The sequence below is a fragment of the Ochlerotatus camptorhynchus genome, unplaced genomic scaffold, assembly GCF_037179485.1.
Source record: "Ochlerotatus camptorhynchus isolate MF236.1 unplaced genomic scaffold, CSIRO-AGI_Acam_v1.1 ptg000411l, whole genome shotgun sequence".
Classification (NCBI taxonomy): Eukaryota; Metazoa; Arthropoda; class Insecta; order Diptera; family Culicidae; genus Ochlerotatus; species Ochlerotatus camptorhynchus.
The window spans coordinates 171,859-199,639 of record NW_027040897.1 but is presented as its reverse complement, the minus strand read 5'-3'; the positions used below and the strand labels follow the sequence as shown (position 1 = coordinate 199,639).

Below are 27,781 nucleotides of genomic sequence, written 5' to 3'. Positions count from 1 at the left end.
GAAATTGCTCTGAAATAAATCAGAAAACATTCCGCGTAATAATTACCGTTGATTTTTTTTTTGGAATTTCCTTGTAACCCCTTCTAAGAATTGAAATTATTCTTAGAATTCCCTTGAGCCTATCCGAAGACTTTGATTCCTTTGAAAATCTTTTCAAAAATTTATTTTAACTCTATTCAAAATAGCAGGAATCTGTCGAAATTTTATTTAGAAACCCCTTAAGGAATTTCTTTCTAGTTATCAGCAAAAAATTTACAATCAATTTTGTTGGAGTTCTGTGATGAATATTTTGCACTAGGGTTGAAATAATTGCCAAAACATTCTTAGAACTCTTCTTGTTGAATTCTAATCATAATTCTCTTGGAATTCTTCTTAAACGTCATCTGTCATTTTACTCATGATCCCCATACAAATCTCCTCAGAATAACGTAGGAATTTTCCGCAAAGTTTTGTTTTTCACACCTTTTTAAATCTTCTAAAATTACCTAACAATTTAATTTAGAACATGCATTCTTCTTCGCAGAAATCCCTCCTTATTCACCAAACAATTTCTAAGGATTTCATGTCAGAATAATTCTGGAATTCTGTTCAGAATTTTTCCTTCGAAAACTGTGTGGGAATCCTTCTCAATATTGTTTGAAATCAACACTTTGAATTCTTTTAAATTTTACTAAAAATTGCAGGGTTTGTCCGGTAGATTCTATAGATTGTTCTGTAATTTGTTATAACTCTTAAAATGCTTCCAAGTTTCAGAGCGTGACAATTATGACTCCACAACTGATAAGGATGATATATTTTTGTCAAATCTGTGATCTTAAAATTTTTTCGAAATCTCACATTTTAATTATTTTTTTTTTGTTATTAATCACAAATTTTGAAAACAAATGTTCTAGTTAGCCCCAGAATCTTGGAAATCTTCTTAAATCAATTTTTTTTATCCTTTGAATAAATTCCTTTCAGTACGTTCTTAAAAATGCGTTCAATTTCGTTGTTTTGTTGAATATTAACAACCGGAAATTTTTTGAGATTCGAACCGGGAAAACCGGGAATTTCAAAATGAAAATTCACTGGCCACCCTGAGTATCATTGTGTTTGCCATACAATATACAAATGTATGCATTAGTTGGCATAGAAAGCTCTCAAATAATAACTAAGTATAGAGCCAGCAACACTCTAGCAAAAGATGCGTTAAAAGCCAAAAAGAAGAATAAGAAGAACATTTCCGGAATAGCAAATCTGTTCATGAGCCATCCCATCAAATTGACCAAATTGGTTTTGAAAATTATATATTTCTATACGTTCACGGTGGTTTTTGGATCTTATAGAGAATTGACCAGGGGCCTCATAGCCTAGTCAGTAAAGGCACGGTATTATCAAGCCGGAGGCGGCGGGTTCGATTCCCGGTCCGGTCGAGGGAATCTTTCGGGTTGGAAATTTTCTCGACTTCCCTGGGCATAGAGTATCATTGTGCTTGCCACACAATATACAAATTCATGCATTGGTATTGGCATCGAAAGCTCTCAATTAATAACTGTGGAAGTGCATTTAGAACACTAAGTTGAGAGCACGCAATAAGCTAATATGCGCTAAACAATAAGCTTGAAATGTGAACAAGAAGAAGAAGAAGAAGAAGAGAATTGACCACTTCCCTGGGATTTCCAAGAAATTAAGGAAAGACCCACCAACTTTTGGAAAACCCTTCGATATTTAAAGTCTTATGAACTTCAGGGAAGCTCTTCAAAATTTAGGGTCCTCATATTTTCAGCTAAGTCCTTCAAACTTCAGGGAAGTCTTCAGATCTTCGAGAAAGTTCTTCGAACTTGAAGGAAGTCCTACGAACTTCTGAGAATTTCTACGAACTTCGTGGTACTCCTACGATATTTAAGAAATTCCTATGAATTTCAAAAAACTCCGAACTTCAGGGAAGTCCTAAGATCTTAAAAAAAGTCCTTCGAACTTCGGGGAAGTCCCATGAAATTCAGGCAATACTAACTTCAATGAACCCTTCAAGAAAGACCTTGAGGGAAGTTCTACGAACTTTAGGGACTTTCTATGAACTTCAGCAGTCAGTCTTTTTAATAATAAGAGTTATTAAACCAGCGTTGCTTATGAATTCTTTTAATCATATGATTTTGAAATCATGTTGTAATCAAAATTCCGCTAAATAAGATCCTTAATCGTTGACAATTTGCGGAAAATTTAAACAAACTGGAAATCCGTAAAATTGTTAGAAGCAAAGGTTTGTTTAAAGAGTCCTCATTCATATCACACTTCGTAATTTCACCTTGAGATAAACTAGCCCGTTGGCTAAAAATCTCAATAATAAAGTTAAGAAAATCGCAGTTACAAAAACAGAAATCTCAAGATTTAGGGGCTTATAGATCTCTAAATTTCAGACATTAGATAGGGCTCCGCGCTAGTCCGTCGTATCTCAGCTTTTCTTCATCATACACCCCTAAAATCGCTCATTTTACGGGTTATCGCAAATGTTTCAGTGTCAATTGTAATTAATCTTGTAAGCAAAGATGTTTTTGCAAAAACATGAATGAAAACGCTTTGTTATTATAGTTTTAGCACATAAAACGGAAATAGGCGCCATGATACGACGAAGTAGCGCGGCTCCCTACTAGCTTCTTTACAGCAAACAATCAGATAAAGATTTCACGGGCATTCACAAGAACCTTAATACCTATTTTGGTTTGTGAAATTCCGCATTGCGCGAAGAATGACAAGGATTCACTTTATTTTTTTATTAAACATTGTTTTTTTAAATACATGGTTTTTAGAACCAGGAAATTCTTAAATCAGGAAAACCAGGAAAAAACCAGGAATTTCAAAATGGAAATTCACTTGCCACCCTGGGGACTGCAATCTAGCGGGATAAAATTAATAACTCTGAAACGGAGCTTTTCTGTGACTCGGTGTTTTCAGCGATGTTTATTATTATAATATGGATTGAAAAGATAAAAAATATAGCAACAATAATTGTTTGTCCTCCAAATAAACCGAAAACAGTAGGCTGTAGAAAAATAGACAATCCTCTGTACAATGCACAAACAAAAAACTTAATGTTTTGACGCTGGTGGGAAGGTCTTTTAGACCTAGACTGTCCCACAAAAAATGACAAAAATTGGTCAAGTTTTCGAAGAGTTACAGGCAAAGGGTTGTTTCGAGATGATAAATTATAACAGTTGTACCAACTTTGGGGGCGTAGAACAAAAAAAACTCAATAGTGAAGGGATAATTTAATTTCAGGGCATTAACAGTTTACTTTTATCAAATACCATAATAAAGCAGGGAACACATTTGCAAAGATATTAATTAATGTTTGGTGGTTCGTGTCTTTTTCAGGCATGGAAAATCATTTACAATCGTTTTGTGCGTTCATTTACATTAATTTGCGTCTAACTTTTTTCATCATCACAATTCCGTGAAATCATTTATGAAGATTTTGTAGGTTTTTATATTAGCTACAACTGTTATATTTAGTAGACTTGTTATTAGTAGCGATAGGGGTGCCACTTTCCTGGTTGTGAATAACTCAAATCTGTATCTCTCATGTATGACGAACTAGAGCGGACAGAACTTTTTATTGTTTTTCAGTTAATACTAAAAGGCTATGGGTATTTTTTTCCCAGAAAAGTAAGCATACTGCAAATGTTAATATCGTAAGATCGGACAAAAAATAAACAATTTCTTGAAACGGCATCTGAAAGGCAACGCATGAAGGAGCATTTGAGGCTAGTTTTGAGGTTAAAACTGGGATTTGGTTTATGTGACGGGATTGCGATTATAGGCAATTTAGCAGTGAGAAGTTCGCATAAGGCTGGAATTTGTGAAACTTTACACATCCAACCACGAATTCAATAAAACATTCTAAGTTGAATCAGGCGAAAATACTCAACATAGTTAAGCTTGTAATCATTACGCGCATCGTTATCATCACTTATCTACTGTGTAACCTTGCTAGTGCATAGAGTCTTTTTTGACCAGGCGTCACTTTAAAAAAGCTGTAACTTTGTAACGAAATATGATAGAGACCTGAAATTTCCTCACTTTTCCTAACTTTTGAAAACGAACATTTTGCGGTCAAAAAAGTTTCAGCGACCTCTAGGAGTGGTGCTACAAAAAAAGTGACACAGTGTGCTTTAGGGTCTAAACTGATTCAGACTGCAACTCGCTCCCAAAAATCAAATTTTGAATCGATTCTTGATCTATTGGCCTCAAAAAAAAAAAGATAAAGCTTCCTAAAATGGCACCCTTTCCAGGATTTTCCCAATTGGGCCATTTAGGAAAGCTGGCACCGGTTCCGATTGTGTACAAATGGACACTTCCAAAACGTTATGTACTTGTACCGTCCGACGGCTCTCATGTATGACATCATGCCATAGACCGTAAGATGAATCTGGCCACATTCGGATACCCGGAACCGGTTCCGCTAGGGCTCAAAAAGGACACTTTCCAAACCTGTACTGGTATCGTCCGACGGCTAGTAAAGTAAATAGACATCATGGATCCATCTATTTGTTTGTGGATGAAAAATCTTCTCTTTACTTCTGGATGAGAAATCGTAAATTTTCAGCCGTCGGACGATACCAGTACATGAGGTTTAGGAAGTGTCTTGTGTGAATCGGTTGTGGGTATCCGGATGTGGCCAGATTCACCTTACGGTCCATGTATATTTACTTCTAGGTGAAAAACCGTTAAAGTTGAGCCGTCGGGAGGTACAATCATGAGGTTTTGGAAGTTTCTTTTGAGGAAAATAGATCAAGAATCGGTTCAAAAATGGATTGGTGAGTTGCAGTTTGGGTCTTTTTTGATCCGCTAATGCACAATGTGTAACTTTTTCCTAATGCATTAGGAAGGTTAATACCTATTACATGTTCCGGTCAGACCCTTTTGTGGTTTCTAGCACCTAACAGATTATATTAAATAGAAGATGGCTGTTTGTCTTCGAGGCATTTCTTTAGTAATAGTAATCGGAAAATCTACTAGTGCCAGGTAGTGTTTGAACTGACACTATTAATAAATCTTGGTTTGAAATCAAAAACAGGTACAACATTATAGAGAATGTTGCAATTGTATTACCATCACAGAAGAAAAGCGTACACAAGTCATGACCAGCGAAGAGCTCCGTTGAATTGAAGAACTCCGCTGCTACCTGATTGGAATTGGTAATAACTATTGGCGCCCATTCGGCAGTGAAGCACATAAAAAAGCCATCTTTGATTTGTAATGAATCTTCCAACGGAGGCATGTTCGTCACTAAATATTTGAACAGTTTGTTTTATTAAATAGAGAATCAATTTCCGGAGAAAAACTTCTATCTGGCAGTTCCTCTCAAGCTAACGCGAGCTATTAAAATCTTAACGTTCTGAAGCGTAAAACAACTGCAATTATATCTCGCTCAGAGCGTACATTGGCAAGGTAAAACCTGTTCTTGGGGTTTGTTCTAAATTTCTACCGGCAGCATACGGATGTGTGTTGGTACGAAAATGTGGTGCTCCAAACAATTTACTATCACATGTTGCCAGGAACCTGTTGACAACACCGTATCAGACAGATTTTCAAACCGTGGCTGATTTTCGCTGCTGTGATGGCGGCTTAAGTAAGTGCCTCAACTACTACTACTACATACAAAGAGACTTACGTGCGCTGGAGATAAAAATAAACGCCACTTGCCACTTATAGCCTGAGAAGAAAATGACATATGGAATCACCCAGATACCTATTATTGGAGTGGGGGAGTTATTTGGATTGCACTTGTTACAGTTATTGACGGGATTACGCTTACACATTGAGACAGACTATTTTTAGTATTATGTTTAAAGACTTTGCCATTCAAGTTGCTCCTAGGCCGAAGAGTGGTAATTTTAATCGAGTTACAGGAATTTGAAAAGCACTCATGCATTGTTGTGCTTCCTCTGCTTCCTCAACTAATTTTTATCATCTTAAAATTCTGCTCAAGTTCATTTTTTTTTAATTGGTGTCACTTCGAAGAAGTCTACCTGTTTCGTACACGCAAAATTCAATATGCATTTAATTCTGTCACGAAATTTTCAACTCAATAACAGAACAAAGATACAACATGTTTGGTGGTTTTGTATGAAAATAGTCAAACAGCATTGTAATGTATGCTCACATGCATACATTCAGCTTCTTTGCATATTTGTAACAGATTTAACGAAAACTTCTGGGATCACCTGTGCTACCATGTTAAGGTTTGTTTTGACTCGCAAAACAAAATGTTGACATCTAACAGAACAGTTTGTTAATTAATGGTGAGTTGCCCAAACAAATGGATAAATATCCGCTATCATACGTACAATTGTACAACCTGGAGGCAACAGTTGTTGCACACCCTTGCTTGTACCACGTCACTGTATTGCAATGACGACGTCGCGTCGTCGTGCGCATCGTTTGGACCATATTCTCCTTTATGTTTTTTTCAACCACTAACACGGTGCGGTGGGTTGTGGCCTCAACGTGACGGTGCTGTAATATAATTTAATCAGATAAATTAAAGTGATTCACGAAGCCTTTGGGTCATTCTTGACACCCACGACAAAAGGTAATTGCGCCTAGCACTGACAGTCGGTGGATCGTTTCAGTGCTCCGAGCGGTAACATGCTCAATTTATGGCACTATACTCTGGCTCGTTTAACTTTAACCCGGATTGATTTGAAATGATCAATGGAAAGATGTGGAAGTCTCGTACCGTACAAGCATCATATATTATTATTAGCAACATAGGGGAAATGTCTCTAATGTTGGCCTATGGATCTAAGATTAGGCCCATTGCTAAAAATCTGCTATTTATCAATTTTATCTAGATGAACGCGTTATTGGGACGTTACTAATGGATATTTTTGGTTGCTATTGAAAATTTAGTCGATTGCTGAATTTATGTATGGGCCCAAATTAGGGACACTTAGGCCGACATTACCTGCATTTCCCCTACGTATTATTAAAAAAAAACTTGGTTCTGTTTGCAAAAGTGAATTTGGCTTATTTACATCTCAAACTTTAAGGAACCATCAATAGATCTCATATAACTCAGCTCAGCTAATTTTAAAGAGATTGTTTTTGTGGAATACAATGAATGGACTGCACTGGATATTTCGAAGCATGTTCTTTACAAACGGCGTCAATTGATCAGTATTTTAACACTTTTTAGGTCGAATGGTGTTGCATTCCTACACCTTGAAACAACATACATATCAGTGCCAACATTTCAAAGGGGCGTAAATGCATTTGTAAATAATGGCTTTAGCCGTCAATTTTTCGCGAATAAAACCTCACTCTTAAAAATTAATGATTTTTGTTGTTGGGGGGAGTTGAACCACTGCGTCCATTATTTGAAGTTTTGTGGTAAACCAACAAATGATATCAAAAGACTCAATTTGGCCACAATGCTGATTTGAAAAAGCAAACCATCATTAGGGTTGCATTAAACCCTTTGATATTTAGTTGAAGATGCTAATTTCAAATAACAGACTGTAGTGGTATTTTTTTTTTATACGATAGATGGAGTAGATGAAAGCATAGAGTTGATAGTTCCGTTAGAGTACGGCAGTGTGAAGATTGCATATAGATATTAGAATAGCGAGCTAGGACAACTTTTAATGCAGGTACAAATCGGTTTTTTCCTCTCTCTCTTTACCAAACTCCCTCTTTGATATTAACAAACAAATAAATTAATAAATATACTAGCTGACATGAATAGCATTTTATGCTATTGATAGGACCACTCCAAGAGAATTCTAAGTATGATTCAGAGGGCGTTCCGAGGAAATTCCAAGGGAACTCCAAATGAATACTTAGTGAATGCTGAAAATTAGATATATTCCTAGAGAATTTTCAGGAATTCATATGTAATCATGGTAATACTAAGAGAATTATTAACTGTTTCCAGCAACATACCAAACTGCGCTACCCGGGCTAGCGACTTCCAACGTAATTAGCGACATAGCGAGTACGGTTATGCCAGCTAGAAATATTGCTTTTACTGGCAGTCATATGCCCAATATTATCGATAAAATTATAAGGGAATACCAGAGAGAGTGAACACTGAGAACATTCAGAGAAGATTTTAAGGAAATTCTTTAGCAACTTTTGAAGATATCCTGTACCGACAAATTCAAACATAGAAATTTGTTTTTAGTGTTTCTGAATAGTCCTGTGCGCCGCCGCCGCCGACTATTTTGAGTCGGCGCGTCGCACAGTGGCACGAATATGAATAAAGACGGTCAAAAATATTTTCTACCCTTTTTGGACGTTTTAGAGACTGGGTGTCTTGGGAGAAGTTGCTCAAAATTATGTGTCGCATCTTTTGAAATAAACACCTGAATAATCTTTAAGCTAGTATTACACATCCAAATTCTAACTTTTTTCAGTTACGAGATAATGGTTCCATGTCTTGGACAAAGTTGTAGAGCAGTTGATTTTATGAACATTTGCTATAGACACCAAATTTCTACATCATAACCCTGTAGAGCTATAATAGATTTTCTTTTAAGACTACCTTAATATTGGTTTTTTGAGTTAATTAGTGCTTTTTTCAAATTTGATCAATTTATCATGTTCTAAGAAATTGTTGGCATCATTAAAATATACAACTTTGCTGAATACACCAATGCTTTTCATTGACATCTATGTGATGTACAGCCCATCAAGCGTTTTTGTGACGTCATATTCAACGGCTCGAAAAGAGGGTGGGCGGGCCCTGGCGGGGTCTAAAACTGATTGTATTTTGAAGATTACCTTATAAAATAGTACTTCTGAAAATTTCAGCGTTGGGTACTGAGGGGTACCTAGCCAAATCTCGATGCGAAAATGACAATATTATATACAGCCCATCGGACGGTTTTGTGACGCCATATTGAACGGCCCGAAAAGATGGGAGGCGGCCCCTGGCAGGGATTAAAACTGATTGAATTTCGAAGATAACATTATAAAATAGTGCTCCTGAAAAGTTCAGTGCTGGGTTTCCAGGGGTATCTACTCAAATCTCGAGTCGAAATAGTCAATGTTATATGTACCCAATCATGCGTTTTTGTGACGTCATATTCAATGGCTCGAAAATAGGGTAGGCGGGCCCTGATGTAGTCGAAAACTGATTGTATTTGGAAGATCACCTTATAAAATAGTACTCCTGAAAATTTGAGCGTTGGGTACCGAGGGGTACCTAGTCAAATTCGTTTATATATATTTATTAATACGTCAAACTTTCATCGGTGGATGAACTCGATCCAGCGGTGCACTCGTCCATTGAGTATCATAAATGCTTGTCAAAGCTTAGGGTTTCAGGTGTTCAAACTGTCCCCAGCTGATATTCCGAGAGTCACCTCACCTCACACACCGAGCGCGATCAGAATAGCCCTCATTAGAAAGTTCTCATGTTTGAAAGAAGAAGAAAAATCGAAATGGGTTTACACAATAAAATACCTGTGAGATAACACGTTATCTGAACTGCGGAATGCTAGTACAACCTATTTGCTCAATATTGAGTGCGTGACTCATACGTACATGTGATTAACGTATTAAACATGTTGTAATAAAATTCAGTATGTCATAGTAGTTGCCTAAATGCAACAAAACTTGCCGGAACATATACCTACCTTTTACAAATATAATTGATTATATTGAAGTAACGAAATTGGGTTGTTCGCAGAATGCTTAAATAAAACAGCAAAAAAAAGGTTATCTTCCATTTGATTTCACTTAATTAATTTTGGTATCAATGACAGATACGTAGTTCGACTACAATGTGCAGTCTTCATCAGTGTCATCCCCACTTATCAAAAACCTAACCCCCTTAAGTACTCATCTCCTAGATAAAAATGTCAAGATTACAGGTATAAAAATGAAACTACAACGTGTAGTTCGGAACCAACCTAACTAATAATAACCAAAGATTTATGTACGTAAAGTAAAGGAGAAAAATCTATTCTGCACATTGTAGTTGAACTACGTATATTTCATGGATACCAAATTAAGTGGAATTCAATAAATAAAAATAACCTTTTTATTTTGCTTTTATTTTTTTCTATTACGTAATCAAAACCTATCAAAATAGTTTCATTGGCACCTGAAAATAAGTTGATTCAGACGTGAACTTTTTATGAACGGATTTATCCAATACCACTCGGCTCAGAGACCTGAAGATAACTTTTCTCTATCAGATCTATCACTTACGCTGTTCCGCTGCGTAGAGGCATGTTGATGATTAGATTTGCTATCTCATCTGCAAATTGGACGAAATTAGGCGTTTCTTAATTCTACCATGCCATCTACTACTGTACATCACTATTAATTGCTTCATTTTTTACATTTCCCACGCGAACAAGGGTTGTTTGCCGTTGAAGTGGCGCAAGGCGATTGGGAGTTTTCTCAGAAATCGGTATGGTTCAGCATGTGTAACATGTGAGGTGCAGTTTTTTTATTGATTTTCTCGCTACACATACTTATACGAATATTACCAGTATTCCAGTATTTACATCAATTCGCTGTGGATAAATACCATCTATATAAAATCAGTAAATCACAAGAATGTCTATCTATAAACAGTAAAAGGTACAATTTGTTCTCTTTTATTGAAAAACAAATGAACGGGAAATATTGAAGGGAATTAGTCTGCAATGAAGTAACGTAGGAGTGTAACCAGTTCTCACTTATCTCGATGCAGGTTTATCTACATTACACTATCTTCTAATAAAATGCAAACACACAGGCGCTTGGCTGGCCTCAGAAAGAATGCGTGCGTGGTTTTGAATATAATCCGTTGTTATCTCGGGAAAATGTCGTCGAAATAAACAACACACAATTTGCTGCAGTGCTTCTGCTTCCAAATAAATAAATGTTTTTGCACATGATATAGAATTAATTCTGAAGACAAACTTTTCTGTAATATCATGGTAACTGGCATTACTAACGAGATTGGAAAAATCAGTGTATCTAGTTGTGATGTAGCAGAACGAGAAATGTCAGTTTCAGAATGAACCATAGTTATCTCAGTATCATCGACATTCAGTGACTGTCGAGTCCCGCCCAACAGCATCGAATTAGAGTGAATATCGTTTGATTTAGAACCATGATCAAGCTAAAGTCGCTTTTCCGCAGAGGTCAAGGTCCTTCGGGATCGAAGCATTCATCGCAATCGACGAACAACATTGCAACCACGAATGGCGGCGCCATCAAGGGTGCGTCATCTGTGTCGAGCTTAGATTGCGTTGGTGTTGCGGCCGCACCAAAATCCACCACCAAGCATAATCGAGTGCTGCACGGATCTAAAGACAAACTCGATCAATACGGCTCCAATAGTCATCAGCATCATTCCAAGGGTTCACGAGAAAAAGTAACCGACTTGAAGCATTTCGGTAAGGAAAAATCTGGAGTCCGTGCTATTTCAAAATCAAGCAATCAAATGCCCATCATCCAACCGCAACCTGCTCAGCATCAGTTGGAGCATTTTCAAACTGCACACCCGTCTGCGGCTTTGGTTCAGCAGCTGCATCGTGCTGGCAGTCGCAGTGAACTGGATCAACGCGATGACGATGCGTATTCCAGTGCCACCGAGGAGATTGTAATTTCGAAGGAATTGACGGCAATTAGTTTTGGTGGACCAATGGAGGTTAGTAAACTGTTTTTTTATTTTTTTATTTTAAACACTAAATGAGAAATACTGTATATTTTCGATATGGGGCGATAAATTCTTGTCCAAAAGCAAGATTGCTTCCACTCACTTCGCTATAAAAAAAAATGTTTTCCGGAATTATGAAATCATTAGATATTCTAATAATATTTTGCGCTTGTGAATGACAAGATGAGGTTGTAGATTATGTATTTAACACATAAAACCTGACAATTTTACTTTTAGAGAGCCACAATCAGCAATTTTATGATTCGTGAGTGCTTATTCTGAGTGAATGCTCACGAATCATAAAATCAATGATTGTGACTCTCTGAATGCGAAAGTGACAGGTTTTATGGGTAAAACACATACTTTACAACCTCTTCTTGTAACTTACAAGTGCAAAATATCATAACATCTAATGATTGCATAATATCGAATAACATATTTCAGTGAGTCGAAGCAACCTTGCCCAAAAGACGACTCCATTCGTGTAAAGATCAACAATGTGGACATTATTGTGATGACAAAATCAACCAAACCGAATCCTACCACTGACCATTTCATTCTAGAGTGATGCGCTGGTAGTAGTCAAAGGAACAATTATCTTGATCATATTATGAATGATGTTTAACCATATGACAGGAGATCAGGGCTGCCAAACCTTTCTAAACTGTCATATAGAAAACAAAGACGCTGTACTACGTCAAAATGGGCCTCCTTTATATCAAAATATTGACTAGGATTATCCTTATTTTAATTTTTATCAGGAATCTAACTCTTTTGTTTTGCGTTATACTGCCCATAAAAGCATAACAGTCCTATATTGATTTTTGTCAGAAATGAGTTATCCACTAGAATCGATGGTAAACTACCGACATTTTACGCTATGCACTAAAAGTTTCATAATTTGTTCAGAAAAGATCGTGCAAAAACTAGGTTTTTTCATCCCATCCATAAGAGCCAACGCACAGATGATTTTTCAACAGCGTTTTTTTTTTCGGCTTGCTCTTTTTTCAGATGGGATTGATATGCTTTTATGGGAAGTATATCGGATATCAGTCCCATATGGATTTTCGTCAATTTTAAGATAACAACGTTATCCACTAAAAATTGGCATCTACTTTCATATTACGTGATGAAACATTGGTCATGAAAAATGTATAAACCCCATCCTAAAATTCGATCGTCCAGAGGTCAAGTTACAGTTCTGCTTTTTAGATCGCCATAGAGGGTTAATTACGGCTATTAACATTGAAGACTACATGTGCACGAAGAGAAATGATTTTTAAATTCAAATGGATATATTTTTGCGCAGGTTTTGGTCATATCAGGCGTTACATGTGATAATGGCACAAAATCTTTTGTAAACAAACTTTGTAAGGTCATTTGCACGTGAACCAAAGCACGCCTGCTCAAACCAATACCACTTTCGGAAAGGTGCAAAGGGCCTTACAATGTTTGTTTACAAAAGCTTTTGTGCCGTTATCAAATGTTACGCCTGATATTTTTGGTATTGATTCAAATATATTATTCGGTTAATTCAAAGAAAAATATTTTTGAATCAACAAACCGGTTGTAGAGTCAATAATCTATTTGTTGATTCTAAAACCCATTTTGTAGATTCAAAAATATGTTTTGTTGAAATAGTGATAGGTACAATATGGTTGAATCAATAACAAAATACATTAGGCCCTGAAACAAAAATCTATTTTTCTGCGTGCACCCATAACTTTTGAACATTAAGTTGTACCCAAATACTTTGTTCAGTAGAAATGTGCGCCATATTTTTTTTCCTATAACTCTTTGAAGATCGTTTTCGAAAATTTGATACACAAAATTTAAATGAAAAAAAACTGATTATTTTAGGTGCACCCTAATTAACCCAAGAGTAGCCGCGCCAAATAAGGGCCTGTTCATAAACTACGTAGACAGTTTTTTGGGATTCTTGACCCCCCCCCCGCCCCCTGCGTAGACAATTGTCCATACAAAAAAAATTAAAATTTGTATGGGCCGTGGATAATTGTCAACCCCCCCCCCCCCCCCCTAAACTGTCTACATAGTTTATGGACAGCCCCTAATCACAAAATGAGCGGTGTTTTGGAAGCGAATAAAAAAATGGTTAACTCTAATTGCTTTGTGTTTTAATTGTATTTCAATGTCAACTCTTCGTACTTCTAGTGTTGTATAAACATTTTTAAAATATTCAAGGGAGAAAGAGAGAGAGAGAGAGAGAGAGAGAGAGAGAGAGAGAGAGAGAAACTTACCGAACACGAAAATAAATTCTGAGCGTGTGGCGAATACAATGACGGGAGCTAATTTGAATTGTCATTTGCCGGAGACAATCGAGCATGGAATTTTCTTATTGGATGAAATTGATGGAAGATTGTGAACGTGCGATAATTAAACCTAAGGAGATTTTATCCTTTTTTGTGGCTACTCATCAATACGTCACGTTGTTTTTGTTAGAATAATTTTAACGTAGTCTATTAGTATACTCACTTTCCTACAACGTTGTCTCAGACATCATTTCGATTAGAAGAGCCGTTTCCGTGCTATGAAGTTATTGAAAAATATCGAATGCACCATTCTTAAAAAATAGTCGCGATTCAGAATGGCTGAACTCCAATACAAATTAGATATATTGGCTATAGCGAATATTGATGCAAAATTTTATGGAGTTCGGAGAGGTATAATCTAAAATTTGGTTTTTGGTGCTATTTCACCTTGATTTGCTCTAGTTTTTTTGACGTAGAACTACGTCTTTGTCGACTATACTGGGGTGCAAATCAAAAAAATGTGTGGTGAAATAGTGTTAGGTTTTGAACGCTTGTAACTTTGTAATTTATAGATGAAAATAAAATCCAACTACGCCAATCGATAGGATATTACATTACGATTCTGCTGAAATAAATATTGTTTTCAATTTTCCACGAAAAATATTTGAAAAATGTAGAAATGATAATTTTTTCTCTATTTTCATGAAATAAACGATTTTTCCTAACCCAGTCGTCATAATCGAGTACCATTTGGTTGTACATCGTTCTGCTTGAATCTGAAAAGATATAAAACAGCGCTGCTGTCATGCCTCTGCTCATTACCGCTTCGGACGACGTGGCACTTGGTCCTGCATCAAGCAGGAGCAAGTCAGCGGATTGAGGTGGATCATGGCGTGACCACCTATCACAATGAGGAAATGAGGAACTTGGAAAATTTATACATGCAAAACAACCCCTCCCCTCCCCCGCCTTAAACGACAACCCGAAAAAGACATGGACTTATCACTTTATTCCGGGAAATAAATTATAAGCAAATTACAATCATAAGTAAGAGCAAAAGTTAAATTCCGTTAATTTTTTACCCGGTTACCCGCAAAACTTTCAAATTTAAGAAAAAATTTGCTTAAAAAAGGCATACATTCTATTCTGTTGGTGAACTACCAACAACTGACTGTAAAACATATCTGGTACCTCGGGTACACGTCGTTAGGCATACGGACGTTAGGCATAATGGACGTTAGGTATAATCTACCCGATGAATTCCAGAAGGATGATAATGGGAACCGTCTATTGATTGCTGACTTCGGTGACAATAATGAAAGAGCCTTATTTTTTGGAACTCATGAGAACTTGCGACGTCTTGGACAGGCAAAATATTGGGTTACAGATGGTACGTTTGCCACAGTTCCTTGTTTGTTTCGGCAACTCATCACTGTTCATGGAAGTATCGCTCCCTCCCATCAGCTAGTTTTCATTCTGATGACAACAAAAACAGAATCGTTGTATCGAAATGTATGGCAGGAAATCCTGGAAGCAGCAGGTATGTTTTTTTTTATTGAATAAAAAAACCACAGAATTCACCATTCTTCATTTCATGAGCTGTTCTTTGGCATCATATTTTATTCAACCTTAGCTGTTTTTTTGTTATTGAATGGAAAATCACAGAATTCACCATTCTTTATTTCATGAGCTGTTCTTTGAAGAAAACCTTTTCTTCTTTGACAATTGCAATATGCATGTAAGAATATATTACAACAAATGTGTAATTTTTTTATTTCTAGATGCGATTGATTTCACGAACATTGATAGTTCAAAACTATGCTGAGTTTTCATTGTCAGATTACTCAACCACTATCGCTACTAATCTTGGATCTAAGTAAATATGTAGCTACGTCACTTATGATATGATAAATAATGGATTCCAAACTATGGTTGTTTAACTTGTATAATTTTTTATTCAACGCTTAGCCTAATTTAAGCATTGTTCACCATGCTCGAAACAGGTTTCTAGAGTTGCACAGCAGCAAGGTATTTTATGCCTAACGTCCATTATGCCTAACGTATATTATGCCTAATGTCCATTATGCCTAACGTCCATTATGCCTAACGTTCGTATGCCCAACGTATTTATGCCAAATGGGATACACTCGGTACCTCTATATATGCAATTAGATTAACATCCGAAGTCCAGCCTTTTTTTACATATTGTACCAAGCAGGACCAAGTCAGCGGCAAAAGGTGGACACTTTCACAATTAGGAATGAGCCTTGGGTCCCGTTTCACTAAACCGAAACGCGGAAAAGTTATATGTGCCAAACCGGTTCATTAGTTGATGGGTCCAGGTGAGGAAGCTGCCTCCCTGGCGTCGGTAGCATTGGTGCTCAGCACGGAAAACAAATTAAGGAAAAAAAAAGTGAACCATAACCGAAACATTGAAATACTTGAAAAATTTAAGATAAAGTATAATAGTCAAAAATGCATGACATACATCAATTTTGCGTGGTTCTACGTCATACTGCGGTCGTGTATAGGACACAATCCTTTATTTTTTTTTCCTCTGTTCGGGATCTAACACCACTGTGACCAGTAATTTGAGCTATTGTAGTATATCCCGTGTCCTAAGTTTAGTGCATGTCGCATTACTCCATCACTATTGAGAAATTATGAAGCATTCGATTTTTTTTTACAGTTGTCATTCTCGTATTTATCGCAAGAATCCGACTCTAATTGAAAGGTCCCGCTATTTATACCCTTCGGAGTGTTGAAACACTCTCCAAAGGCGCGCCCCTTTGTCAGTCAAAATTGGATTCTTTAGCAACAAAATTAAGGAATAACCGCTTGGAATCGATAATGACCGCTTGGAACCCTAGTCTTAACCACTTCAAACTAGGGAACAACGAATAGAAGGTTAGGAATCACATAGATGAAGACTAACTCATTTTTTCCTTGTTTCAAGATCATCCTCGGTGGAAAAAGCCGAGTCTTGTCACTATCAACAAGGCATAAAAAGTAACAAGGACTAAGATGTGTTCCTTTGATTACTGAAAAATCCTGTTCCTCTAGTTTGAAGTAGTCAGGACTAATAATCGGTGGTAGATCTTACATCCCGTAACGTACCACGAAAAGGTGATCTACCCACGTTACGGGGCAGTTTAAAGCTGCCTATACAGTTAATATTACTTAGATAATGCGGGTAGTGGTTTTACACCACACTAAGAATCTATTTAAAAGTATCAAATTACACCTAGTAAAACATCATTTTTATCATTGTTACAGGATCTTCAAGGCAACAGAATGCAGGAATTCCAAAATCATTTGGATAAACTAAGGCAGGATAATGCTGCTTTAGAGGAAAAAGTAATCGAGATGTCAGTTTACCAGAAGGAAGTTCATGCTCTGCGTGATGAAATCATGAAGCTACAAGTAACAGACTTGCAAATCTTTGCAAGTGAGAAAAAATCATTCATTATAATTTTGATTACAGACAACCCAGGAAATGAGTAACTGTGAACTACATCGATTGCTCGATGAAAACGAAATTCTCAGGGACCGTCTCAAAAGTGTCGTGCAATCGCCTTTATCGGACTCCGAAAAGCAGCAAATCATAAGAGATTCTCAAAGGCTTCACAGCTCAGCCCCGGCATCCATAGCTTTACCAAATGTAAGTGATTTGTTTACTACATTTAAACATTCTTAATATTTCCGAATCTTTGATATTTCAGAACATGGATATGGAAGGCACTCCATGTGTTACACCAGACTGGGATAAGCAGTCATCAAGTAGTGAGATTGCTGTTGCCTGCCTGCAGGATAAAATAACACAGGTATGTTTTTGTCTTCTTGCTTGTTTGTACTACAAAATGTGGAGAACTTATTGAAATTCGTTAAAATCTATAAATATCAGTGTCTCAAGATAAGACGAATTGTCGTAATGGTTAAAAAAAGTTTCAATAATAAAAGTGCCTCATTCGTCCCCAAAGCAACATTGGACGATATTCCAAATGTATAATAAGTATGACCTACCCGAGCAAAGTCTGAGATAAAATTGAAATCTAAATTTTAAGTTGTGATTTCGCTGATAATGATTACTCAGGTTGCTGTCGTTTTGGTAGTTTTAACGGTTAAAATATCAAAACTGAGAGTGAACAAATCTTCCTGTGACATCACATTGAAAACTATTTCTGCTATCAGTGAGAACAAACTGAAAACTAAATTTGATATCCATTTTTCCTGTTGATAACAAAACAAGTATTCAATTTGATGTTATGCTAAGGCAATGAAAACAAACCCGCAACAACATACTTTTGAAGACCAAATGAAAACAAAATTAGGTATCTAAATGTGTCGATTGCGTAAACTAAAATCAAATTATGATTTCAGTTTGATGTTGATATCAAAACTTGATTTCAATTTGCTGTCATTTTGGACTTTGCTCGGGTACACAGTTAATTTGTTTTGCCGAGATTTGCACAGCCGATTGGTCGGCAATCTGCAATCTGTTTTACTGAGATCTCAGCAAAAGTGACGTTTGGTTGCTGAGTCTCTGAAAATGCTTTGCTGAATCTCAGCAAATAACTCCATGTTTGCTGAGAAATAAACTAAGTTTGTACACTCATAAAATAAATCACATAACTTTCATGTGATTCCATAATTGGAAATTGCACCACTAAATCACATGAACGTTATGTGTCCAATGAAATCTATATGATTACTCACATAGAATTTCTTATGTTATGTGATATTCAGATAAAAATCATTATTTTTGATATTGGAAAAATATTATGTGCATTCCTAATAGAAACTATGATTATGATGCATTAGATAAACTGTGCGACAAACTGGAAATGATTTTTCTTGATCACAAGAATATAACCATATTTGGCTTTCTCGAGGTCTCCTAAGTTAAAGTCTAGAATATACTTTTGCCCAAACACGTTTTTATAGTACCCTACCGTGAGATGACAATGTAACGTAAATCCATTAAATTAATTGTTAAAAAAATATATGTCACACTTGTACAGTTTGTGTATAGTTCTTGTATAGTGGTCATAATTATTATACAAATAATGCTCATGCTCATACCCTCCCGTTGGCTAGTTTTTGCACCTTGCTGTTGGTGGGCGGGCTTAATTTCATGCTAGTGGAGTGTTGGAGACGGTAGGTTTATCGTCGACGTTGCGGCTTATGCCGCGATAGAATGGCGTCATGAGCAGGCAATGGGGATTACTAAGCTTCCCCTCTCTGATAAACCACTGCATGAGAGAACCAAAGATCTAGTCTAGCAGTGATAGTATCACACTTGTTGCTCCTTTAATTGAGAGCCGCGTCGTAGTACGCTTACGTATAGGCACTGACGTTGGGTGTGATGCTGGCGGGTTTTGTCGCAAATCACTCTTATTTTATTTATTTTTACGCAGATAGATTCATTTGGGTTTGCAAGGGAATTATACTATTGAAATATTTCAGAAAGTGCCCAGCAGTGCTCCTTCTATTTGCGTGACAAGCTTTCATTGTTGTTTTCATTGAAGTATTACTCAGGAAACAATGTTAAACATCATTTTTGTACATGGTATTGTAACTAATTTTATATATGCTTCATTTTGATTTGGGATAAGTGTTTGAACTATGGCTCGGGATTTCCACTGCGGTGTGCTTCTATTGTGACATACCCATATGTATTTTTGTGCTGCCACATAGTGGAAACGTGAGAGCGTAATTGGAACATTTACCCTATACAATATACAATTTAAAATTAGCTTGGAAACTAACTTCAAAGTGAAGCATTTTAGTCACTTGAAGGTGTCATCTGGGACGAACAAAGATATAATTAATATATGTAAAAGCCAGAAGTACTTGAAACACGTTAAATTGTAGTTTAAAAGCATGGGTTATGACTGTGTAGGTAGATTAGAGATTTCAGTTATTTATTAAATAAACTTCAATTATACAATTCAGAAAGTTAATTAACATAAGAGATAGGACGCGTGGGATCCGCTTAGGGAAGCGACTAGCCTATGGAGTTGTATAATAAATCTTCCTATTTAGTGTATTTGTTAATTACAGACAATGTCAATAGCGAAAGTCATATCTTCAACCAGGCGCTTACGAACAAGTGAAGTTTTAGGAAAGATGTGTTAAATATGTTGATAGGTTTGAAATAAGAATTAGGTTTGTTGTGCTTTAGTTTTCGGTAAGGTATGATGTGTCAACAAAGCCCTTTTGAGCAAATTTTCAAACATCAAATTGATAACTTTTTCAAGGGAGCGTATCGGCTTTTGTAGGCGGTGCGTTTGGTCGTCGATTTGGCTTAACTGGTGGCTCGCCCACGCGGGCTGGCACTATCATCAGATAGGGGAAATTTTCCTCTACCTGCTGGTGGTGTTGATAAGCGTGCAACAAGCTTCGGATGCATTGTTTGCTGGAGCTGATGCTTCCCTTTGAAAAAGTAATCGAGAAATAACCATATTATCCTGTAATTGATATTACTATTTTTATATATCAATAAAATTAGTCATGACAGAGTAACAGATGGGGAAGGACAATAGACACAAGTTGACACAATAAACAAGACAAGTGGGGGTTAATACACAAGACAAAATGACAAAATAAGTGACGACAGAAGACAAGACTGGGACAAAAATCAACCTTTTAAAAAAAAACAAGAATGCGCAATAATATTATCAAAACTATTTGGATCAGCACAAAAACAACAGTGACCAAACGGGCACCATAGCCTAGGAACGTCTGTGTGTTGATTTAAAATAAAGGTTCATAGAAGCAAAATTTATGAATAAAAGGGGTCCAGTGTAGAGTTTTAGCAAGTTGCTGCCATTGTGATTACCGAAAAAAAAGGCTCATGCTCATAGTTTGTCATCCAAGTGTGTCCGCGGCATGACGATAAAACAAATTTGCAAAAATATTACTGATCTGTTCAATATGATTCAAACAAAGCTAACAATATAAACCTTGATGTTTAAAAGTGGTTTTAATTTTTCAGCACTTATATATGGTGGATGTCACATGCCGATGCATGTGGAGGGCGTATGCCTATTTTCAAACTAAATGGTTTTCTTATCATCAATTAAACTGAAACCTTTACCACAGAGCTACAAATATGTTCAATTTTGCGATTACCAAATATGTTGATGCACCTTCCGGAAAGTGAGATGTTAGATAAAATTGTTGCAAATAATAGCAATCTGATCATATTTAATAATCTGCTCTAATATGCACTGATGATTGTCGAACAAAATTACGAGTTTCTGAATCAAAATAAAATGCGTTAAATAGCCTGAAAAGATAAAATAAAATAAAAGTTCATGCAGATTTCATGTACCTAATAATATGTTAAAAAACCAATTTTAGCAGCTTTGTTTTGAAGGTTTTATATTTTTCCGCATTCGGGCACCACACGGTAGTAATGATATTTTTTTGCATCGTTGGGTACACGAATTTTCCTTCAAATGACTGAACACAGGACTCTGCGCACCGTATATTACTTCATTTCTTCATCTCGTAAGACACCAGATTTATATTCCAGATGCTCCGAAAAAAGTGGCCAGAATCTAACAGATCTCAGGCACAAAAATATAAAGAAAAGGCTTTGAAAAAACCTTCTAAATTATGTTACACACTTTATTAAAATATAAGGGGCCATGGTAAAATAATCGCCTCCCTGTATTTTGAAATCTGACTAAGCCCATGTTTCATCTTCTTGACTCGTGAGTCGTATCAGTAATTTGCAGCTTCTTTGTTTTTTTCAATTCGTTTAATTTGGTAAGACTTCCGTGTCTTTATAAAACTTAACGGAGTCGAATGTGTTCTGATGTTTCCTGATTGGTGACTTATCGTGTAAAGCATGTACTATTCTGCCACTGTTCGCACAACAGTCCCATGTATTGTGAATGATTTAAGAGAAATGACATTAACAAAGACTACGGTAGGGACGAGTGTCAGGGACTGACACTTATTCACAAAAAAATTAAGAAGATTATGTGAGCTGATTTTGATAGCCCGGTGTTTATTTGGTCTCCATAGACTAATCTTTTCGGCATAGACACTTGAACGTTTTCAAAAACGGGGGAAAAATATCAATTATTGAGCTCCTTATATTCTTCAGAAAGGTTATGAAAATTATAAAGCGTAGACATACAGCTTCAAAGTTCATCAGGACCGTCTTGAAAGCTTCGTATCTTTAAAACTCGTAGGATATTTTGTCAAAACCTGATTTAATTTGCTTCAAAAGTCATCCCTACCTTCCCTGACACTCTGGAACAACCTCCGATGTTCTGCAAAGCCACTTATAAAATCTTCTAAGCAGTAATATGTAGGAACCAACTCTAGCCCACTAGTGGAAATTAATGATAATCGAAACAGCAGCTCTTCAGTCTTGCAGTTGAAGTGCACTTGAAGTTCCTGGCATTTCGCTTTGGAAGTTCTCCAGAAAACACAAAAAGTGCACCGATCCTGATAGAAGTATACTTTTAGTCTTTTTAGTAGGATTTAAAGTTTTCAGAATCGTCCTTAAAACTCTTTAGGCCCAGCTTTGAAGTGTTGTATATTCTCAAGCAAACCCACTTGATCTGCCATGAAGTCTCCTGAACCTGTTTATAAAGTTATCCAGGCTTCTTATAAAAGTTTCTCAGGTCTACCATCTAACAACACTGAACTTATTCAAGCAAACTTTAGATCCATTTGTCAAAAACAAAACCTGCATAGCTGCAAAAAAAAAACAAACCCCAACCGTATTTACTTCGCTGGAGGCACCTCCATCATATCTCGAATTTTATGAAAATTGTTGGTATCTTAACATTAGAATTTATTATAAGATAACCCTCTTCATAAATGATCGCCAGATTCTGTACACTTCCCCAAGGGCAGTCGGAATTCTTCCGGGACTGATTCATATGGTACTAGGCACTAGATACAATCGTCAATGATCTTATTAATGATTTTTTATGTTATTTTTTGATATATCGCGTGATAGATTTTGGCTCAAGGCAGATTATGCTCATTTACCCGGGGAAACCCGAATCATGTGCATTTATTTTTGTTGGCGTGTATCATTTTATTCAATATACAGTAATGAACAGATTTTGTCAGTCCTTTTGAAAATAATTTGAAAATAGTTTCTAAAGTTCTACAAACCTTATGCGCTTTTTCAGTGATTTTATTGCACCAAATTATACCTTAAACACCCATCTTGAAGATGAATGAGAAAAATGTCTCTCTGTGGACTTTTCCATACTACCTCCCTCCCTCCTAAGTTGTCCACACTCCACAATTCATTCAACCGATGTTCCTTTATACTTTCCGTCTCCGTCTACGTCCACAGCAAACTCGCAGGTATCTTGGACAACTGGATATCGGTGGCTACTGTTTCTTGGCATCGCTTGTTTTCTTTTTACAATGCACCTCTTCCTTGTCACTACTCATCAGACCACGTATTGTGTTTTTCATCCTGTTTCTGTTTACGTTTTCCGGCTGCTTCTGGATCTTCCGCTTAGGGTAGGAAATTATTCGGTGCCCCTCCATCTTGCACAAGAAACACTTCTGTTTGATGCCGTCGTAGAAATGTTCCATTTCCGATTGAGGATCAGTGCTGCTAATTTTTCAGTGGAAGAATTGGTTCTAAAAAAAACCTTCGTAAAAATCATTCATTTTTTCGTCAATGACAAACATTCACCTGGTAACAGTCGCGCCCGGAACCCCTTTGGATACGGTTGTGTTTGTTCTCTGTTTTGTGCGTGCGTTCGCTTTTATAGTTTTCGGCTGCATTTGCCGAATTAGCGCTGGCACTCTGCCTCCCGGACGGTTATACGTGTGTGAGTGGTGGTTTTCTCGCTTTCCGAGAAGTTTTAGAATCGAGAAAGAAACATGATTCATCATGTTTGCAAAATTGCAAGCATCAGAAGATTTGGCGCTGCGTGGTTTGATTGTTTCTCCCGGACCAGAAATTTGTGGTATCGCGAGTGAAAATTTTAATTTCAGTTTATGTACGCGCTGCAAGGTGCGTGAAAGAGTTGGCACGATCGGTGTTGATGTTGGTACACTTGCAACTATTTTTGTAAAAATAAAAAATAAATTAGTACTTTGACTATATGTTTTTAATATTACTTCTACGTGAAATCAACGATTTGCAAAAAAAAATAAAGTTTTTTCGAAAGTAATTGATATCGAAAGTGTACCAAAAGTGCTTCTGAACATGTTTCGCAGTTGGGTGTGGTGAAATTCGTGGTTGTTTTCAGTGAAAATTCCGTATCACAAATTTGCTCACCGAGTTCCTTTTTTTTTGCCGTTCGACGACATCGGGAATGCGCTCCCGGATATATTGATTTGGTGAGTACGTTCCAGTTGAGGATTGTTCTTGTACATTTCTCGATTGCATTTTCGAGGGGACGTGTCTGCTTTTGTGGGCAGTGCGTTTGATGGTCAGTTTGGTAGTATCCTGGTAGTATCCATTTAAATATAATGTCTCATGTCCACATAACCTCAATTATCGGTCTATTGATTCAATACTTTAGTATTATATTTTCAAAACATACAATGATGAATTATGTCATTTCATGGCACATAAAACAAAAAGTGTGTGTATAGGACCCAACAATCTAGGTTATTTGTATTTTGTAAAACATCTTTATTTTTTATTATATTTTTCATTTTACTACATATTTTATATACATTATATATCACATGATTATATATAAATTTATAATGTAAATTACAATAAATACTGGGACGGGAGGGAGCATCAGGGCATCATTGAAGTTGTAACTGGACAATGGAGTGGAGTGCCAACCGGAGTCTAGGAGGGAATGTGTACTGTCATTTTAGATAGTTACATTTCACTCCAACAGTTGCAATGTATTATTAGGCTGAATAGCGAGTCAACTGGAACGTAAAGGGTATCCATTTCAACAAGTGGAGACTTTCGTGTGAGAGAGACTTAAAAGTTTCGTCGTCTGAGGTGGAAAGCGACCATCCCCCGCCTTTATCATTTTCATCCAATGCGGTTAAATATCGCCGCAATGGTGTTTTGGTAAATATTTTACAAATAATTACAGTAATTTCAAATAATATCAAAATAAAAAGAAACAAATAATAATAATAAATGCATGTAAAAAAAATGAAAAAAAAATAGTTTCACTCTACTAAAGATTAATACTAAAAAAAAAGAAACTCAAGAAAATAAAATAAAATAAAAAAATTAAAATGTATATATTAATTATGCAACAGCCTAATGTTGGACCAGGAAATAAGGGAGATGCCATACTAACGAAAACAAAACAACAGCGACACGATATACCTTCTACACTGAGGCGACAGCAGACTGGAGAGGATCAATTGTTTGACCCAACGCCTATTGGGTCAATAACCTCGTAGCTGGTGTGCCTCGGTCGACTCGGTATTATGAGCTTTTTTGTTGTAAATTTAATGTGTTTTAATATTAACACTATTTTAAAGATATTCGATAACTATTGGTAGTATTTTGGAAAATACTTATTTTTTCAACAATTCATAACTTTTTTGTTTATCATTTGCCCAACAAATGCACAATGTCAGTAGGTATTACTTTATCTAAACTACACAATAAATATAAAAAAATAATTTAAAAAAATATGCAATTTGAGTAATTTTAATTTTTTTATAATTTTAATTTTTTTGTAAAAAAAAATATAACTTTTTACAGTGTATATTTTTTCTTGGAAGGCACAATACTTGTCCGCAACTTCTTCTAAGACACCATCTCGATCAAACAAATCGTTTACGAGATATATATTTTTCTATTGATGCGTATCATTTTTGCAGAAGCACTTTTCAAGTGTTAGTCGGGTGCAAACTAGGGAACCATATATGTAAAATGGCATGTTAGGCAATAACAAACAACTGTGCAAAGGTTCATCATAATCGTAAAAGGTCGATCCGAAACGATTTGAGAATCTATGTGGAACTGCTCAATTGCGTAACCTGAAATCAAATTATGATTTCAGTTTGATGTTGATATCAAAACTTGAATTCAATTTGCTGTCATTTTGATGCCACGCCGTCCGAAGCGGTAATAAGAAGAGGCAGGAAAGCAGCGCTGTTTTATATCTTTTCAGGTTCAAGCAGATTAATGTGCAACCAAGTGGTATTCGTTTATGATGACTGGGTTTGGGGAAAACCAAATATAGGGGAAATGTAGGTAATGTCGGCCTACATGTCTCTAATTTGGGCCCATACAGAATTTCATCAATCGACTAAATTTTCAATAGCGACCAAAAATATCCATTAGTACCGTCCTAATGACGCGTTCATCTAGATAAAATTTATAAATAGCAGACATTTAGCGATGGGCCCAAATTAGGGACATGTAGGCTGACATTACCTACATTTCCCCTATCATATTAACAATATGATACATTCATGCCTTTTCCGAATATTACAATGGCGACCCGCAAAATATTGCTTCACGCACCATCTAGCGTTGAAAAAGGTCAGCAACAATCATTCAATTACAATCGAGGGGTGCGAATATAGCACTTATTACAAAAGTAAGAGTCACATTATTTTCATTAATTACATTGTGTATATTACTTTAAAATTTGTCTGACATATCACTGTTGTCATCAAATAAAATAATATGTTGAATTACATCCATTTGAAATATTAAACAAATTTTCATTTGGTTCACCCCTCGTGACGTTAAACAAATACATTGGTAGTCTTTTTGGCCACAGAGGTGCTTTCATCGCTAAAAATTTGGTTCGCCAGTGCTCTATCGTTTTGCAGGAAATCTATTCTGTAAATGTAAATGTAATATCTTGAAATCCAGACCATCTAGAAAGATGCTGTCTTCGACAAATTTGTTCGTGAAATCAAGGCTTTCTGGATGTTGGTAGAGCTTGGTATTCCCACAGTACGTGGCGGTAGTGAACGTTTAAACTTCCTGAACATGTTATGTTGTATCTCAAAATCCTGTCCATCTAGAAAGGGGTAAATTTGCCTTGGCCGTGTGTGAAGTTTGTTTTGGAGGCTATGGCCTTCTTTAGTTGACAATTTAGCTAAACGTTCTCTCACTACATGACGCCAATGTGCTTTAAAATTGGAACAATTTTTGTATTTTTCCATTTATCAGGAAAGTATGCCAAATGGAAACATCTGTTAAAAAAGTTCAAAAGTTCCTTGCGAAGAGCATGGAAATCGATAGTGGTTATCACAATAGGGAAAGTTTACTAGAATTTTTCCTGGATGATGAATCCATCCGTGAGCAAATCAAATTGATTACTCAAACTAATTTCATCAGAAGGGGGATCAAGAGATTTCCCTTTTCTTTTGCGCTTAGGCGCCATGGCGGCAGTAAAACTTTTATCCAAATCGACTTCCAAGCAGATTACTATAAGAATCTGAAAGATTAAAGAGGATTTTTTCAATTCGATATCCAATCAGGATTACCTGGGTCCAAACAAGGATGGAAGAGGAATAATAGTCGAAGAAGGTAGAAAATTTACAGGTAGGGGTTTTGATCTAATTTCCGTCCTACTAAGCACAACCCGCGCCTTACGGCGATTACGACGAAGTAGCACTCTACCCCCTTCTCATTGGAAGGTGAAGTTAACCATAAAGTCCTCCGAATTCTTCTAGAAATGTTCCTATACATGATGCAAGTGAACACATATAAATGATACGCATTATACTACACTATTTTTTATCAGTGTAACACATCACTGGACTGCACAAATTTTCCACACTTTTTGTTGTTGTTGGCCTGCGACATGAGTAAAGGAAAGCTCACCGCTTAAATAAAATATTCTGGCTCGGTTTGATTTTTCTAAAGAAATTGGTAAAAGATATTAAAATATGTTTTTCCTTAGATGTCTAAGAAAATTAA

General features: G+C 36.3%; 1 protein-coding gene across 3 annotated transcripts in view; it reads left to right on the top strand.

Moving 5' to 3' along the window:
* The window catches only part of LOC135710975 (cytospin-A-like), a 73,289-nt gene that overhangs the window by 21,790 nt on the left and 23,718 nt on the right, over positions 1 to 27,781 (top strand). For 2 of the 3 annotated variants that reach the window (XM_065233709.1, XM_065233711.1), the window contains exons 2-5: positions 10,880 to 11,632; positions 17,188 to 17,334; positions 17,396 to 17,572; positions 17,634 to 17,735. In XM_065233709.1, coding sequence (XP_065089781.1) covers positions 11,093 to 11,632; positions 17,188 to 17,334; positions 17,396 to 17,572; positions 17,634 to 17,735 — 966 coding nt within the window. In that variant the 5' untranslated portion in view covers positions 10,880 to 11,092. The remainder of the gene's footprint in view (positions 1 to 10,879; positions 11,633 to 17,187; positions 17,335 to 17,395; positions 17,573 to 17,633; positions 17,736 to 27,781) is intronic. The other variant, XM_065233710.1, reaches the window with a different exon arrangement.